The 18,837-nt window shown below is 42.3% G+C and overlaps 2 protein-coding genes across 2 annotated transcripts; one reads left to right on the forward strand and one right to left on the reverse strand.

Moving 5' to 3' along the window:
• Positions 1–11,922: 11,922 nt before the first annotated feature.
• Positions 11,923–13,551, forward strand: LOC123709012 (cytochrome c oxidase subunit NDUFA4). Its single transcript, XM_045660087.1, has 3 exons — positions 11,923–12,081; positions 13,030–13,176; positions 13,432–13,551. The coding sequence occupies exons 1-3, from the start codon at positions 12,040–12,042 to the stop codon at positions 13,486–13,488; spliced, it is 246 nt and encodes an 81-aa protein (XP_045516043.1). The 5' UTR covers positions 11,923–12,039; the 3' UTR covers positions 13,489–13,551.
• A 518-nt stretch (positions 13,552–14,069) lies between these two features.
• LOC123708499 (programmed cell death 6-interacting protein) lies at positions 14,070–18,537 on the reverse strand. Its single transcript, XM_045659244.1, has 8 exons — positions 18,327–18,537; positions 18,122–18,240; positions 17,595–18,001; positions 17,304–17,405; positions 16,148–16,984; positions 15,497–15,859; positions 15,216–15,374; positions 14,070–14,923 (listed from the first exon to the last, which is right to left on the reverse strand). The coding sequence occupies exons 1-8, from the start codon at positions 18,524–18,526 to the stop codon at positions 14,627–14,629; spliced, it is 2,484 nt and encodes an 827-aa protein (XP_045515200.1). The 5' UTR covers positions 18,527–18,537; the 3' UTR covers positions 14,070–14,626.
• Positions 18,538–18,837: the final 300 nt, after the last annotated feature.

Consider the following 18,837-nt stretch of genomic DNA (forward strand, 5'->3'; position numbering starts at 1 on the left):
GAATCCGACCAAAAGGTTTTCTTTGTAACTTGTAGGTCGAGCTCTCTTGCCACTGAATCTGCTAGTCTACTACCTAACAGAGCTGCCTGTAGTTCAAGTCTCGGCATAGAGACTGGTTATAAAGGCGTTACGAGGCGACTTGGCTGCGACGAGGTTTATTAAGTATTTTTCTTTATCTCTGGTTCGCCAGTATGCTGCATACGCTGTCTCGCTCGCGTCAGTGAAAGTATGCAGCTCCCCCTCAGTGCAGAATGGTGACATGCATCGCGGCAGCCGGATGTCTTGTATTCTACTGATATGCTCTAGGTAGCTTTTCCAAGCCTCGGTATCGTCTTCAGTTATTTGATCATCCCATCTGACACCACTGCGCCATATCTTTTGGATGAGCTTCTTCCCTTGGATGAGAATGGGTGACAGCAGTCCGAGTGGGTCGAAGGTAGACATCACAGCTCCCGTGACTTCTCGTTTGGTTGGAGTCTGCATGCCTCGTGCCACCTCGTCAGGGGTTCTTCTAAATTGGCTTCTAAATCCAAGACAATCCTCTGACGTCAGCCATCTCAGTCCCAGGGTCTTTTCTTCGTTTTCGCCTAGGTGCACTTCCTGTTCGCCGCCGGCATCTACGATTTCTTTTTTGTTCGACGCCCATCCTCGTAGCTCGAAGTGCGCCTTCTTGTGAATGAAGTCGACTTGCTGCATTACTCGTTTGCAATCGTCAATACTATGGAAACTTTGCAAATAGTCATCCATATAGTGATTCGCCGCTTCCGGATATTTATGTAAGAAGGCCTTTGCATTCTTGTTTTTTATATAAATCGCGGTGCAAGGCGACGACGCAGCTCCAAAAATCACCGATGACATTCTATATTCCTTCACTGGCGTTTCCTTGTCTTTCCGCCATAGGAACCTGAGACTGTCTCTATTTTCTGCAGATATTTTCACCTGCTGAAACATTTCTTTTATATCGGCCGCTACCGCTACGGGACCTTGACGGAATCGAAGTAGCACTCCAAATATTGACTGCAGTAAGTCCGGACCGGACAGCAGAATGTCGTTGAGGCTGACTCCATTGTGTTTAGCTGCAGTGTCGAAGACAATTTTCAGCTTCTTTTTAAGGGGGTGAACCACTGGAAAATGAGGCAGGTACCACTTTTTGTCGGATGTGCAGTCAGCTGGTCCTTCTTCAGCGTAGTTACTTTTCAACAGATACTCTATCTGCACGCTATATTCATTTTTTAATTTAGCGTCCTTACGCAGCTTTTTTTCTATTCCTTGAAATCTGTTGAAAGCTGTTGCGTAATTGTTTGGAAGTTGTATGTCTTCCGTTTGCCACAATAGTCCGACCTCGTATCTGCCATCTTCCAATTGTCGACTGGTTATTTCTAATATTTCAAGCGCTCGCTTTTCGATATCCGTTGAAGGCTTCTTCGGCTGAACCCCCAAGGACTCAATACTAAAATGTTCCCTCACCAGCTGATCTATTTTATCTTCGACGACGCTTGCGTGTGCACATGTGTTCACATAATTGATTGGTGACACGCCGCTGCTGTCGGAACCGTGAAGAACCCATCCTAACTTTGTTCGTGACGCCACCGGCTGCCCTGGCTTCCCACGTCGTATTTGTAACGAGACAATGTATTCCCAATTGTCTTGGCCAATGAGCAGCTTCGGCGCCTCAGCTTCATAGCACACGTCTCGTAGTAAACCCCGCAAGTGATGATACTTCTTTAGTCGGGATTTATCTATGAGTTGTGGGGTTAATTTGAGCTCCTTGATAGTTCTTGCCCGTTTGAGTATGCACTTCTCGCTTTGCTTGATCCCTTTCACTTCGATATCTAAAATCATGGAGTTATGATTTTGCATTTGCCCTCCGCCGATAGTTTCTATGTTAAGGATTTCGCGAGGGCCTTGGATGCCGATGCTCGAAGCTACGTTTTCGTCAAGCAGTGTAACCGTTGAGCCTTCATCTAGCAGCGCCAGTACTTGTTTGCTCCCAGCCGGTCCATATATCTCCACCTTAAGCATCTTTAGAATAGCTTTCAGCCTCTTAACTGTTTCCCATCTCTCGTTGGCTGCCGCCTTCAGGAATCTTTCAGTCTTTGAGTATATGGGTGCCTTCACAGTCTGGGCACTTGATTTCTTCTGGTCTACTCCTTTCAGCGACATTATAAGTAGCTTGCTTCACTGGCCTGGCACACTTTGTTGTCTTCGATTACCGCGAATGCACCGCATTTGTCCGCTTCTGAATTGAGGAAGTTGCTTATTGTTTGTATATCAGAGAATGATTCCTCTTCCCTCGCAGCCGTGAAATCGTACCACCTGAATCTAAGTATTGGAGGCATCTTCTCTATTATAAGTTTCACGATTTCGGGTGAGTAGAGGTATTGCGGTCTCTTCAATCCCTTTATGGCGGCCACGCTATTGTTGATTTGGCTAGCGAATACGCATATGTCCCTGGAATTTTCCGTCGTTCTAGTAAGCGCCTTTAATTTCTCCAGTTCAGCTAACACCAGCGCGTCCGGTCTACCAAATCTTCGGCGTAAAGCGTTAATTACTTCTTCTGGCGTTGCCTCTGAGTACAGGAGGCTCTTAATGCTTTCTCTCGCTTTGCCTTTAATCGCTTTACGTAGCCGCGCCATATTCTGAATGCCAGTGAACATCGGAGAAGTGTCTTCGTATACAACCCGGAACGCCGTCCATTCGGAGCTGTCCCCTTCAAATATTGGCAGCTCTTGAATGTACTTCGGTTGCGGCGCTACATGTGTCGTCATGGATTCCTTTATTGCGTCAGCTATTGCTTGAATGTCGCTTTTTGTTTCTAATTCTTCTGGCCTTTGTGCCGATGTGCGCATCCAGCTTTCGACCTTTTCATTATGGTTATCACTGACATCTTTTATAACGGAGTCTTCCTCTTCCGTTGCTGCTTCTAACCGTATTCTGGCCAGGCGTGCTGCTGCCTGCGCTTCCCGCAGCTCGCAGCGAGCCAGCTCTTCTCTGGCCTCGGCTTGTCTTCTTGAGCTGGCTTTGGATACGGCTCTCGATGCGGCCCGCCGGGTGGAACCCGCTGGTGTCAGAGTCAATGCTTGGTCTGGCTGGCTGGCTGCGCTCGTCGACGTGCACTGCTCTATCGTTATCTCTCCGCTTGTAATCCGAGTGGCTTCGGACGTAGTAGCGGAGGTAGCAGTTAACGTCGATTCCCCTCGCTGCATCCCGTTCTGTGACCTTGTGACTGGCATTTTCTTTTCGCAATATTCACTTCTTGATGACAATCGTTGCAGGATCCGGCTCGAAGGACCACTTGTTGAATGCCAACCTCCACGACACCTCAGAGAATCGAGCCTGCACGGGATAATACGTTTATGTGTTCGTTTGAAAACACCCGTGCAGTAACCAAAGTTCCTCGGCGCGGCTTTGTATACCGGTGGGGATTGACTTCGTACGTACCGCTATTCTTGCCAATCCCTACGACACCTCAGGTACTCAGGCCTGCACGGGATATTACGTGTAAGTAGTCGTTACGTTTATGTCGTTTGAATACATCCGTGCAGTAACCAAAGTTCCTCGGCGCGGTTTTGTATACCGGTGGGGATTGACTTCATACGTTTTGTCAAGACGGTTTGACGTAGTGCTGGCACCGCCTTAACCCACGCACCCATGCTAGTGCGTAATTGTTTGACGTTGTCTTGAAATGAAACTGCGCCTTGATCTTGTTTCTTGCTTCGCCGATTACTCGTGGGTCCCAGTTCGTAGTCAGAGGAAAGAGGAAAGAGAGTTTTGCGTAGATCTCGCCGAGCTTAAGTACTCGAACAGTATACCGCGACGATAGCTGCGCTTACAAACATCTGCGCCGGTATACCGCGACGAGAGCTATGCGACCCTCGGCGAAGCATTTGTTCATTTATTTATTAACCATTTTTCATACTTAAATTATTTACATATTTTAATTAACTTATACTTAATTTTTACTTATGAGCTATTAACAATATTCTCATCAAACATAACTCATAGTTAATTTCTACTTATGAGCTGCCAAAAATATTCTTATTTATCATATATTTATAGAGCCGCCAAAATTAACTTCAAAATAATCTATCTCTATTTATATTTACGAGTCGCCAACACAAACAGTCCAAAATGGCTCTGCCGGCTGTGAACTCGCAACTTACTAAGCGACTTCTAAACCTGAACAGAACCAATCTCAAAACAATGATAGGGACAATCACGGGCCATTGTCTCCTTAACAAACATCTTTTCGTCCTAGGCGCAACAGACAGCCCCATTGTGCAGAGGCTGTTTCAGCGCAGAGGAATCAGTCACGTTTATGACGTTTTTGACCATCCATATCTGGACCATTTGCGTCAAGTCTTAGGCTAAAGCAAAGTCGTGAAAGGATCTTCCCGCGTGATCGGTGGTTTCAGAGCCGAGCCAATCGGCATGGTGGGCGTTAAAATCGCCAAGTATCACGATTTCAGCGGTAGGAATCCTTTCGAGCAGGGAATCTGTAAGAATTTGGATGTGCTCAATGAGTCGGTCAGTTTCGGTATTTCCGCTATGGGACCTATACAGGCATGCGTAGAATCGCGGATGGTCATCGCAGTCAGAGGTTAGATAGGTCCCTTCCTACAATACCAACTATATATCCTACAAAGCCAACGAGCTTTGTGTTGCCGTGATGACTGAGCCCTTTATAGACATGACACAAGAACAGGCAGATAACATCCGCCTACAAATCGAGGGTAAAATCCAAGATGAGCTCATGGCGGATCTTGAAGCTACCCTAGCAACTGAACCCAACGACATCAGATTCCGGGGAAGAGCCCACTTCTCAGATGGTGTCCTCAAAACTTGGTGCGAGGATACCTACACGCTGGGATGGCTTACCGGAGCATGCGATGTCATCAACAATCCGATACCGGACACCAAACTGGTGGTACGGCCTCAGTCAGACATTCCGAAGAAGGTGCCGTGCTTACTGCATGTTCCAGAGTTCACTGGTAGCACGGAAACTTTACGGAAACTGATCACCAGGCAAAACCGCCACCTAAACATCAGATCTTGGACCCTGACTCACGAACGTAGAACATAGGACCCGACAGGCGTATCTCTGTTCCTTCGTGTTCCGGAGTATGAGATCTCAAAGATCAAAGCACACGAACGCCGCATCTACTATCTGATGGGGAACATCTATTTCTGAATTTTGGAAAAGGATGAACCCTCAGAGGTAGCTGCCGCCACAGTAACCACTGCCAGTACATCGGGGACGGGATCCTCGGGGCCAAAGCCGTCCTCGTCAACGACGGAGGTAGCCGCGGTCGCCGAGACAAACGTCCCCAGGGAGACAGTTCAACAACCACCCTCACCAGTGCAACTAACCTCGGATGACGAGTTCTTTCAGGAGACAGGGGGGAGTGAATTCAGCGACAGCTGTTTGCGCTCCTCCCCCTAACCGGACTGACCTTATCCAGACCAACCTCCAGCACAGCCAAACAGCGTCGGCTTCACTACGCAGACTGCTGGAGACCAACCCGAAGACCATTGCCGCGATCCAGGAGCCGTGGATCAGGAATGGCAAGGTATGCGGCCTGGGTAACACCGGTGGTAAACTTTTGCTGGATACCTCAGTAAGTAACCCAAGAACCTGCATTATCATACCTAAACATGTACCAGCATACCTAATTAACGAACTGTGTTCAAGGGACCTTACAACCATTAGGTTACCTAGGGACGCACATCCAGACATCGTCCTGGCGTCCGCCTACTTACCGGGTGACGAGGACGTGCTCACTCCAGAACTCGGCCTTCTGGCTGACTACTGTGAGAGGGAGAAACTGGAGCTTATAATCGCAGCAGACTCCAACGCGCACCACACACTATGGGGTAATGCAAATACCAACGCTCGAGGTGAGAATATGCTTAACTTTATTCTTAGCAATAATCTTATCTTAGCAAACAGCGGCTCTGAACCAACCTTTATCAACGCACGCTCGCAAACCATAATCGATCTAACAATGGTGACCTCTGGTCTGTCAGATCCCATACAGGATTGGCATGTCTCCAGAGAGCTATCATGCTCAGATCACAGGTGGATCCGCTTTACAATCAAAGGGGAGCTACCTAAACCACAACCACGACGCATACCTCGGAGAACTGATTCAGCAAAATTTTACAGTATAATCGGCTCAGAGGTAAGCAAACTAACAATACCAACCACCATTGATGTACAAGACATAGACAAACATGTAAATAACCTAACGTCCCTACTCCAGACCAGCTTTGAACGGTCGTGTCCCCTTACCATGCCTAGGTGGGGGAGTAGACATAACTGGTGGTGCCCCGAACTGGAGAGACACCGAAAGAAGGTCAGGAAGCTGTTCAATAGAGCAGGAAATACCCGTTTACCTGCCGACTGGGACAAGTACACAATCGCGAGAAGACGATTCAAAAAACTTTTACGTTCTAGGAAGCAAGAGTGCTGGAGACACTTCTGCACCAGCATTGAAAGCAACAACCAGGCAACCAGAGTGAAATCATGCCTCTCTAGTGAGCCTTATCACTCAATCGGTTGTCTTAAAAAACCTGATAAATCATTTACAAAAACCGATGCAGAAACATGTGAACTACTGATGGAAACACACTTTCCAGGCTGCATAATTGCCAACACCCAAGCATGGCAACCCTACTCAGAAAGAGCCACCACCGACTCAGACTGGAATGTAGCTCACAAAATAATCACAAATGAAAAAGTAACATGGGCAATCAACTCCTTCCTACCTTTCAAAGCGGCTGGCCTGGATGGCATCTTCCCAGGCCTACTAAGATGGAGTGGAAACCTTTTGGTGGACTATCTTGTCTCAATCTTCCGAGCATGTATAGCCCACCGCTACACACCTTTGAAATGGAGGGAAGTGAAAATAATATTCATCCCAAAACCAGGCAGAGAGGACTATACCCAGGCGAAATCCTTCAGACCCATAAGCCTCACATCTTTCCTGTTACAAACAATGGAGAGGCTTGGAGATCTGGAAATACGTAGCCAGGTATCGCTATCCAAATTCCTGCACCCAAATCAGCATGCCTACAGCCCAGGCAAGTCAACGGATTCATCACTCCACAACGTTGTGTCTCGCATTGGCGACTCCCTGAAGTTAAAACAGTCAACCCTTGGTGCATTTATTGACATCGAAGGCGCTTTTGACAAAACAAACTTCACGAGCATTACCAGAGCACTCGTTACATGTGGAGTATCAACCCTGATAGGGTGGATAAACAACATGCTAAAACAACGAGCTATACAGTTCACTGTTAATTCCACGACACGGGGCATTGTCAGCAGAGGCTGTCCGCAAGGTGGTGTCTTATCGCCGCTACTGTGGAACCTCGTAGTTAACGAGCTCATCACAGAACTCAACGCTGGCAACCTCTACACAGTGGGTTATGCGGACGACATAGCTATCTTGATATCGGGAAGCTTTGAAAGTACCCTATGCGATCTCATGGGAAGGGCTTTCAAAGTAATTGAGAGATGGTGCAACAAGCACGAGCTATCTGTCAACCCATCAAAAACAGAGTTAATACTCTTTACAAACCGGAGGGTTCTGGGACCACACAGGCTTCCAAAACTCTTCAACACACAACTCAAACTCAAAAATGAAATAAAGTACTTGGGTGTGATTCTGGACAGTAAACTGCTCTGGAACAAACACCTAGAACACAAACTGAGCAAAGCAACGATCGCCTTCTATCAATGCAAAAAGATGCTAGGCGTGAAATGGGGCTTATCGCCTAAAATAACATTATGGCTATACACTGCCATAATCAGGCCAATGCTGGCCTATGGAGCCCTGGTTTGGTGGCCAAGATCTGAACTTCAAATGGCGATCACGAAACTGGGACGCTTCCAAAGGCTTGCCTTGTCCGCTGCTAGTGGTTGTATGAGAACAACTCCGACCGCAGCAATGGAGATAGCCCTGCAAATCTTACCTCTAGACCTACACATACAGCAGGAGGCGGCACTAGCGGCCATCAGGCTTATGGTATTGGACCTATGGGGAAAAAACCACTACAGTTCACACACAGTGATTCTCAACAGGGCAATAGAGTACCAACCTCTTATAGCTGCGCCATGTGACAGAATCACTAATCAATTAATATTCAACAAGAAATATCTTATACAACTGAGAGAAGAGGAGCAAGATCAGTCTCCCCTAAATGAGCTACGTATATACACTGATGGTTCAAAAACAGGGTGTGGCTCAGGCGCTGGTATTTTCTCCTTTGATCTCAACATCAACATACACCTACCTCTGGGCACACAAAGCACAATCTTCCAATGTGAATGTGTCGCTCTAACCGAAGCAGCCAGAGCCGTACAGCGGATGGGAGTCAATGACTTTTACATTAAGCTCATATCGGACAGTGCATCCGTGCTGATGGCGCTCGGTAACGAAAACACAAACAGCAAATTAATACTGGAGTGTCACGAAGCACTGGAGGCAATAGCTCTAACAAATAGAGTTACCTTACAGTGGATTAAGGGACACAGTGGCTCTCTCGGCAACGATGCAGCCGACGAGCTTGCGAGAAGAGGCTCTGGTATGATACCTGCTGGCCCGCATCCGCTCCTCCCCTTGCCCTTCTCGCTGGTTCGAACCTGGATCCGCCAGAGATCCACTGTACTCCAGAATCAACGATGGTCGCGAAGTGTAGATTGCAAACAGTCCAAAATGGCTCTGCCGGCTCTGAACCCGCAACTTACTAAGCGACTTCTAAACCTGAACAGAACCAATCTCAAAACAATCATAGGGACAATCACGGGCCATTGTCTCCTTAACAAACATCTTTTCGTCCCAGGCGCAACAGACAGCCCCTTGTGCAGAGGCTGTTTCAGCGCAGAGGAATCAGTCACCCACGTAGTCCTGGAATGCGAGGCTGTGGCTAATCAACGTACAAAAATCCTCGGAACAGTGAGGTCGCTCCGCGAAGCCTGTGAAGTGCCCGGGAGACTTCTGTGCTTCTGGAAGGAGTTGGGCTGGCTAAATTAGCCAGGGCTTCTACGCACAACGGACCGACTACGTGTCTAAGTGCGGAAATTGAGTCCACCTACCTACCTACCTACCTACCTAGATAGGTCCCTTCCTTCAAGCGTCCCGAGGCGACGAGAACAGATATCCTCTCTGACGTACACGCAAACTCCAGCCCGCGGCACAAATGTATGTTCCAATTTGTACCCCGGGTAGGAGAGGTAAGAAGTATCAGCCGGGGAGGAAATCTGAGTCTCGGTAAGAAAGAGCAAGGCCGGCTTCGCAGTCTCTAAATGATAGTGGACAGCGTGGATGTTGGAGTTGAGCCCCCTAATATTTGTGAAGTCCACGGCGAGTGTGGATGGGGGTGCCTTTGTTGGATTGCTCCGTTTGCCCCGAGACCGAAAAAATTTTTTTTAAAGAGCGCAGAATTGCCCCCCCCCCCCAGAATACGAAGGGCAGCCTGTGACACTCAGCACCCGGTGGTGGACGCCCAGAGGGGGATTTTCCACCGCAAGCGCGTGTGGTACCCCCGTGGGGTAGATTCTGATTCTTCTGCACCTTAATATTTCTTGTAGAGGGGGGGGGGGTGGCTCCGGGAATCTTTCTCACCGCACGAAACGCGAGTACAAGAAGGCGAACCATTTGTATCACTTTACGCCGATTTTCTGAAAGACAGTGGTACTGCCCCGGTCGTGCCTGCCCGTTTGGCTGAAGTCGTCACGTCCCGACGTCTATATTAGAATAGGGAAGACATCTTCTGTAATTTATCGGTGAAAATCCCATATAGACGGAACGAAATACATATAAATAATCCATAATTTTTAAGTTAGTTTATTTAATTGTTATTGATGATTTAAACAAAAAATATTATAAAAGTGTTGAATTAATACAATATATTTTTTTAGTGTCAGTAAGAGCAAATTTCTTGCGATCTTAAAGGATTATTGATATGATTTCGGTGGATTGAAAACGTATTGTTTATTAAAAGCAAAAGAAACAATATCATATATAAAATTCTATTAGCCAATATCTCTCATTAAAACCAATGCGTTTCCAACCAATCCATTAAATCTATTACTTTTTTGCCTTGATATGCCTTTTTTGTCTAGATGCAAAGGTTTCACTTAGTATTTTCCTGTACATAAATTATTAGTAATATTATTAATAATTCTTTTATTTTTTTAAATCAAGTGAAAAATTTACCAATTTTTATCATACATGCTCTGCTGAGAGTACGAAAAGATGCCTAGATATTTAATAGAACTAATAGAAGCAGCGGATTTTCCAAATTGTATGGACCTTATTTATCGAAATTCATAAGAAATGTTCTGCTGTGATCGGGAAGATGGTAGAGCTTTTTTTATATAATAGGATTCAGAACACTCACATAGCATACTTTATAGAAAACGCAAAGAGACGCAATGTCTCTGCGTAGAGAGAGAGAATCAAGCCGATCAGTAAGACATTGGAGATTGAGAATTCGATATAGATATATATAATCGATAAGAGTATTTTACAAAACTTAACAAGTGCTTTCATAATAAATACACAAGAATAAAAAACACTTGTTACTGTGTATGAGCTTGACGGCGTGCCATTGAAGGAGGTTCATGTGATTACTTGGGTGTAAATATTGACAAAAATATTAACCTTTATATCTCAGGTTAATAAAGTAGTTACTACATCCGCACGAATACTCGGATTTCTTAAACAGAATGCAGATTGTTTTGGTTGTATGACTAAGACACTTCTGCACAACGCTCTGGTGCGCAGTAATGCAGTATTATATGAAATCCACTTTATGCTATCCATCCGCAACGCGTTGAAAGCATTCAAAGATCTTTTACGCGACACCTAGCTAGCTTTTATAAGCAGAGGATTTTCACATAGTCACCCGTACCATCATCGACTTAAAGAAATTAATATGATGTCACTGTACAATCTGAGAACTTCTGCCGATTCTATCTTTTTATATAAACTGCTAAGTATATGATATACAAAGCAGTGACCTCTTACAGGATATTAAAATTGTCATCCCTTACTCATTCCCTAGGTCTAAAATCAGATATATTTTCCAAATTCCTCCTACAAAAACCAACCTAGGAGTCCAACCACCTCTTTTCCGAAATCTTCGCGATCTTAACGGATTGAACAGTGCTTATCCGGAGCTGGATATATTCGGTAGTGGGATGATCGGTTTTAGAGAAAGCATTGTTCGGTGCCTATCTCGAACCTAATTCGCTGTTTTGCTGAAGATGTTTTTATTTAACTTTTTTTGTCTTTTGTTATCATAGCTTTTACACATTTAAAGAAAACACTTTTTTACCGGATTGGAGCTATGTATTATTATAAACTTATAATTTTTTTACATTTTTCCGACGTTTCGCGTGCGTTACAGCGTGCGTGAATGGAAATGGTGGCCGTTACCGTGACCAATAAATTAATTTAAAATTATGTTTTTTAAATTAGCTTTAATCCGGTAAAAAGTGCTTTCTTTAAATTCGGTTTTTTTTCTACTTTATTTTGTATATGATTTGGTTGTATTTTTGAAACACTTATGTTTACTTCAATTGTCATACATTTTAGATGGAAGATTTTGTAAAATATGCAGTAGATTTAGTACTATGTATGATGTAGTAAACGTTAATAAATAAATAAACGTTATTAATCATAGATACAGAACAACGACTAATAACAACAGACCACCACAATGAAATGACACTAAAAAGTGCCCCCAAAATATGCCTCATAAATTTATTTATAGCACTAGCACAATTTTCTTATTGCATCTCATGATGTAAACTAATTAATAGTGTTAAGACAATTGTTTAATAGGTATTAAGTTGAGTCGATCTGTGGTGGACTGTTGTAACTTGAGGTGTCAGTTGTCATGTCATTGGTTATTAATCAATAATTTTTGTAGTAGATATTAGATACGTTTTTCATTTCATTATATGCGCAGTTTCTCTCAAGCTCTGGTAAATTACATTAAACTGAAGTAGCAGTACCTTATTGAAAAATGCAGGGATTAAGTTTTCAAAGTTTGAAGAAACACAAGGCTGTGAGTAATTGATTTTAATATTGACTGAAGAATTACATAACTAACCTCTTTTGTATTGTTATCATTTGGTGATTTTATTAACAAAATAGTATGCATTTTCATGGTATAATGGAACTCTGTTATATCTGGACAACTATTATTTTTATTTATTTTGTATGTTTAAAGAACAATTTTATATAGTTTAAAAAAAGTAATTAAACATTAATTCGGCAGGACTGATATGATATAGTGATTATGTTTATCCACCTGTACATAAAGTATAAAATTTAAGATTTTCCAGCATAAGAGCTGAAGATACATTTTTCTATCTGATAAATATGTAATAGGAAGATCTACATAATAGAAAAATCTAGAAATATTGATTGAAAATTTATAATAATTTTAAATTAAGTTTTCTATAGATTATTATCATTATAATTGAAAGCCCATGTAGTTGTTTCTTGAATAAACCTAAATACAAATTTGTAAGAAATAGACAATATAGGTGGTTAGAAAATTACTGTAATTTTATTATTGGTACTAGAGCTGTACTCTATCTAGTAAGTCACAGGGCATGATTCATAAATGCAACTTAGCACTATGGGTATATTCCTGTATGTCAATAGTATTAAATTTTGAGTTATAGAATCTCACTCCCTGTGGTAGGCCATTTATTAAGGGACAAGGTCTAATTAAATTAAATATGATAGTAAAGACATTTTTTTTTAATTGCTAAATGAGTCATGACTTTATACTAGAGTTTGTAGGACACTTTATTCCATGCACAGGATACTTTCAAGTTATATTATATAATTCATTTAATACATAGATAATGCTTCTTCAATGTAATTTCACATGTGAGTATTGTTACAATTGTAAAGTGTAGTCTCCATATAAAAGGATTTGCCAGGAATAATTTTTTTTTATGTTGGTTTAATTGCCAAATATATTTTTTTCTGTAACATTCAGCTTATCCCCTTGTTTGTGTGTGTGGGATTGGGATGCGGTGCATCAGTATTCTACACACTGAGACTTGCAACACGTAATCCAGATGTCTCATGGAACAAGCGCACTAACCCAGAGCCCTGGGAAGAGTACCGAAACAGGCAATACAAGGTATAAATATTTTATCTTTTACTGAATTTTTCTGACAGTAATAAATAATGAAAACATTGTTGACATTAGATTACTCGGAAATATAAAACATATGTTTTATAGATAAAAAGCAGTCATTTTAAAATTAATTTGTTTCACTATATTGGCCAACTATGACAATAATTACAACCTTTCATTTTCCTATGGTTATTGTAGAATAAAAATATTAAATATATTTACTAAATACTCAATATTGCATGTAACAATTTGTTTCAGTTCTACTCACCCAACATTGACTACAGCAAGGAGCATTCTCCCGCTCCCAAGTATTAAAGTTTTCCTTATTATACAGTGAATCAAGCTTTAGATTGTTTATTTAATAAATAGTTAATGTGACCAATGCTGTATTATTTGAAAAAGAATTTGTTTTAACCAATTTTAAAGTTCAATTGATCCTTTTTAAGTGAACTTTATTCAAATAACATTTTGTGCATATTCAAAAATTCTCTTAAGTATTATTATACCACAGATATTGTTTCAATTCCTTTTTTGGTTCTCATATCCCTTGGATAGATTTAAATGTAGGGTCAATAATATATGATATGGTTGGTCCAAAACATAAAATACACTAAATATATTAATTTCATGCTTGGAATGAATACTAAAGGCCTTATTAATTAAGAATTATTAATCCACTGTTAGGAGGGTTGGTATTTAGAAAGTTTTAAATATATGGTTACAACTAAACTAACTATTGTCTCATACTATAAAAAAATTGTTAAAAATTATTATGAACATCAACTCTGACATTTTACAATGCTATTCTTTAGGATTAAGCCTCTTGTTTAAGGTTGTGTTGCAATAAATAGTTACTTTTTTTTCTACATGGTTTTTACTATTACAATAAAAAATCAATAAGAATATAAAATATATTTTATTATATAAAAATTATTTATAAATTAACCATTTTATTATTAATTATTTGCAGAAGTTTTACTAAAATAATTCATGTTTGGTGCAGGATCTAAATTTTACTAATATCAGATAAAATTGAGTTGAACCATTACTTGGGTCATATGTAACGGACATTGAGACAGAGTTTTATTTGCCATAAACCTGGCCATATGTCTGCCCAAGACAATTAAGAGATAAAAGTTGTACTTGCCATATAATTGTTAGAGCACCATGTTTTGGTAATGGGCTACAAAACACATTGACAGAATTGTTTAAGTTATTTTTAATTAATTCGTAAATAAGAATTAACATACATATTATGCAAAAGCCATCTTACCTAGGAATTGTCCTGTATTAGAAATAGCTCAAACAGTTCAACAGCTGTAGCACCTACCATAGATTAAACACACCTAATTCTAGTAATTTCTTAAAATAATTTTAATTGATTCAAGACATTTGTCAACACAATAAAATTTAACATTTTTAACTCAATATTAATTGATAGGATCAGGCGCGATTACTGTGGGTAAGGGTTGTATCCGGCAGATGGTGGCTGCGGGTAGCCAGCGGGTGGTGGCGGGTACTGGTAGGGCTGGTACTGCTGTTGCGGTGGCGCAGCTCTCATGTGATGGGGGTAGGGTAGCGTAGCGTAGGGGTTGTACATGGCCGGCATGGGGGCGTACACTGGGTACGGCGCAGCTGGAGCACCATACGGTAGCGGCATACCCTGAGGCTGGGCAGGGTATGGTAGTGTACTGATTGAGGGCGTGGGTGGAGGGGGCCGAGGAGGTGCTTCTTTCTTTGTAACCGCCGGCTGGAATAATTAAAAGTTAATATATATATCGCATAGATACCTCTCATATATTTAGTTATCTAGTGCTGCTTGCTAATACTTACACTACATATATTGTACAAATACTCCTGACATTTAATATGTACATATAAATTTAACTACACTTAAAAATGTCTTGTAAATGTCAATTTACTCACCCCTAATTTTCTTCCATGTTAAATTGGAAGTAGGTTGACTCCCTTAATAAAAATAAATGTCTCCAGATGTGTAAAAGGGTGGATTTGGAGTATGTATTTTGGGGATTCACCATTACCTCTGATACAGCAGCATCGGAATGATGTTGAGGCGGCGCGGGCGCAGATCGTTGGGCGGGGCGGGACGCCTCTTGAGTTAGATCCTTGAGCAGCTCTTCCTTCTCGGTCTTACGAGCGAAGCAGAAGTCGGACACTTTGTTTTGGAAAGCCAGGAGCAACTGTACAGAACGAAATATTGTTAATGAAAGAGCAAAACTTAACACACATCAAGAATTATATTTTTTGGACAAATGTGGAATTTCTTTGTAATTTTTAAATAGTGGAAATATTGGATAGTTACCTGTGTTAGGTCGTTGTAAAACTTGACACCCTCCTGCAGATTGCCAGTTAACTCTTGATAAGCATCATGCGCAGCGCACAGTTTGCCTAAAGCCGCGTCTCGACCGCTAGCACCACCGCGAGAGTCCATCAGCGCCGAATGCGCTTGCTGCAACTCCGCTACAAGCCGCTCCTGAGTCTTCAGGGTTTCTGTGACACGACGTTGCAGCGGCGCAAGCGCTGAACCCACGGCCGCAGTCGACATTGCCGGCTCATCCAACACTCCGTCTTCCGCTAGAGCGGCTATGAACTTGTCACGCAAGTCTACGGTCGAGTCCTTCAATGAGCTTTCGATCTCATCGCGTTCCGCCTTCAAAGCTTCAACCTAAACAGCATTCGTTGAAAATGAGAAAGAACTTATACATAAATATATGCCTTCCAGAACAGAGAAGATATCCATCATCATCATCAGAACTATCTATTGAAAACTAATTAACCCATTTAATGGAAATCGGACTGCTCTCTTAAGTTGGAGTTACTGCATATATTCAGTCTATCAAAGATACATACATACATTTACTAATTACACACTTAATTTTTATTTATATCTATTCATAAGATGGCTGTATGCTGTCTTTTGCTCCTGTGTACATGAGAAATGCGTTGTACTTACGGAGTCCATTAGCGTACGTAGTTTGACCAGCGGCTCTCCGTCAGAAGCGGCCGAAGAAGCGGGCGCAGCGGGAACATCAGCATCGAGAGCCGCCTCCCCACGGCTCAGCAACTCCATGGCCTCGCGGTGCTGCTGAAACTTCTGCTGCACGATGGCGTCAGCGCGCACCGCGTTGTCGATGATTTGCGTGTATTTGTCGCGGTTGGCGCGGAAGGCCTCCGTGAGCCTCTCGGATGGCGTGCGAGACCATCGCGATCCGAACTGCGCGCGCAGTGCATCGTCCGCCTCGGACTCTTCCCGCAGCATGCGGTCGGCCTCGCCTAAGATGTCGCGGTTCCGCTGCAGCAGCTCCGGCAACTCGGCCATGAGCGAGCTCAACGCCGTGACGCCGCCTCGCTCCTGCACCGCGCGAGCCTTCTCGCGAATTGAATCGGGCAGCGAGCCGGGGGCCGCGCTCTCGATGCAAGCGGGAAGATTTAGTGATGCGAGAATGCTGTTGAGCAGCTGCGTAGCATCCCGCAGCTTGTCGACCTCGGCGTAGACGATTTCTCCGCAGCGAGTGGCGCTGGCTTGCATAGCAGTGTGGACAGGCAATGGCAGCAGGTCAGCAAACAGGTCTCGGGAAGAGGAATCCCAGCGAGATGGCGGCGGGAGTGGTTTAGCGACAGACGCCCGCGGGACCGGCTCCAGCGCAGCCGCTTCCGGTATGCGCTCATGGTAGATAAAGTCGTTGTCACGGGTTGCCGCGGCCAGACCTCGCGTGGCTGCCCGCGACACGTCCGCCACTCGTCCGCCGCCCCATCCGCTGCCACTATTCTTCAACAGATCAATCGCCACCTGCACCCCGCGCATATTTGTCATATTATGAGATTTCCACAAGTTTATGAAATACTTTTGTTTGTATTCCATAAAAAAGCAAAAAACAGCATGTGTGTTTTTTGCTTTTTTATGTTAGTGTTGATTATTTTGCAATCACTTTGGAATTCTTATATAATTTGGAAATATCAAAGACAAGCTCATTTATGCATAAATTAGTTTGGCTATATTACTCCAAAAGTAATTAGTAAGTAGTGAGTAAATATTTTGGTAGACCAGATCTAAGGCTATTGTTACTATTTCATACAAAATAAATGTAATATTACTTTTGACAATTCACCTGTAATCGGGCAATCTCTTCTCCGACAGATTTGTTTTCATGACACACCTTTGCCTGATAATAATGAGTCAGCCCACGAAATGTTGACTGTTTATTTGTCACCTACAATGAAAATGCTATTTTTACATCATATTTCAATAATTTCTTTATAATTAATTAATCTCATATTTAGATGTGCCCAAAATATATTTGTAGTTAACATGACCGCAAGTGCACAATAAGACTGAGTCAGAAAGCCTTTCTGTTGAATTTTTTTCTACACTTATACTATGTAGAAAGTAATAAACTCACTGTAGCAATCCAGTCTCGCTCCCATAAAGCCTTGACCCCTTCTTTCTGGAGAGACCGTTGTGCATCAGTGTATAACTCATCACACTGGGCACACACTTTAGCCACCATACTTTCCTTCATCTCATCGCGAATACACTTATATGCTATTACTTCTTGTGCTTGAGCCAGCATAAGTTGTGATAGTGCATTCAGAGTATCAGGGTTAAGGTCTGGTGTTGTTTCTTGGTGGACAGCCATCATGATGTTCCCCTTAAGGTAGGAAAAGACTCCTGCTGCCTGCTGAAGCATTTTAGCTGCGAGTTTTAAGGACTCCTCAGTATCAAGAGGTTGCTGAGCTGCTATAGAACTCTGCATAGCACCTATGTTGAATAAAATACACATTTTCTCATATGCTATTGAACTGATAGCTGAAACAAAAATACATATTGTTATCAATGTTAAACATTTTTAATTATATATATGAACCCAATTAAAGCTTATGACAGTCGTTTGTATAAGCAATGATTAAATACTAGTTAATTACTTACTAAGGCTCATTCGCCCACCAAATATCGAACCCTTGTCAAAGGCATCTTTCCATTTAAAAGGAATTTGAACTTCATGCGCTGGGATTTTGCTCTCCAGTGACACCAGTTGGTCATAGTAACTGTTAATAATATAAAATATTATTATAATAGCTATATTATACATTTCAATTCTCACATCAGTGAGTCATACAATAAGTGTAAATACCTGTAAAGAACATCGAGCGAAGACTTCTCAAAAACTTTCCATATAGCATTGGTACGAAGCCGGCCAAGTTCGACGATAGCATCTCCTAGATTTTCACTGCCATTTTTGTTATTGTAATTAGCTTGAATTAAATTTTTAAGTGGTTTTACAATATCAACATCAGAAGATTTTTTAAATGGTACAACCAGTAAGTCAGCCATTTCTGCGACTAACTGGCACAGAATAACTTACAAGTTACAACAGCTGTCATGTTGTGCTTGACATTGTATTATTGTTGAAGTCTAATTTCTATTACTGTCAGCGACGAGGTAAACTTTCTTCTTATCAAAATGAAGCGGGCAGTCTTCAACATATGTAATTTTAAAATTATAATGTTAGGTGTGTAATGTATGTCATTTCCGGTGGAATTGCATTTCCAGCAGAGCTACGCTTGCCAAAACAGCCCTACAGGCTAACAGCGAAATTCCAATAAAAAATTCGGATGTCGGATTCGGAATATGTATTTAATATA

The sequence above is a fragment of the Pieris brassicae genome, chromosome 4 (assembly GCF_905147105.1).
Source record: "Pieris brassicae chromosome 4, ilPieBrab1.1, whole genome shotgun sequence".
Lineage (NCBI taxonomy): Eukaryota > Metazoa > Arthropoda > Insecta > Lepidoptera > Pieridae > Pieris > Pieris brassicae.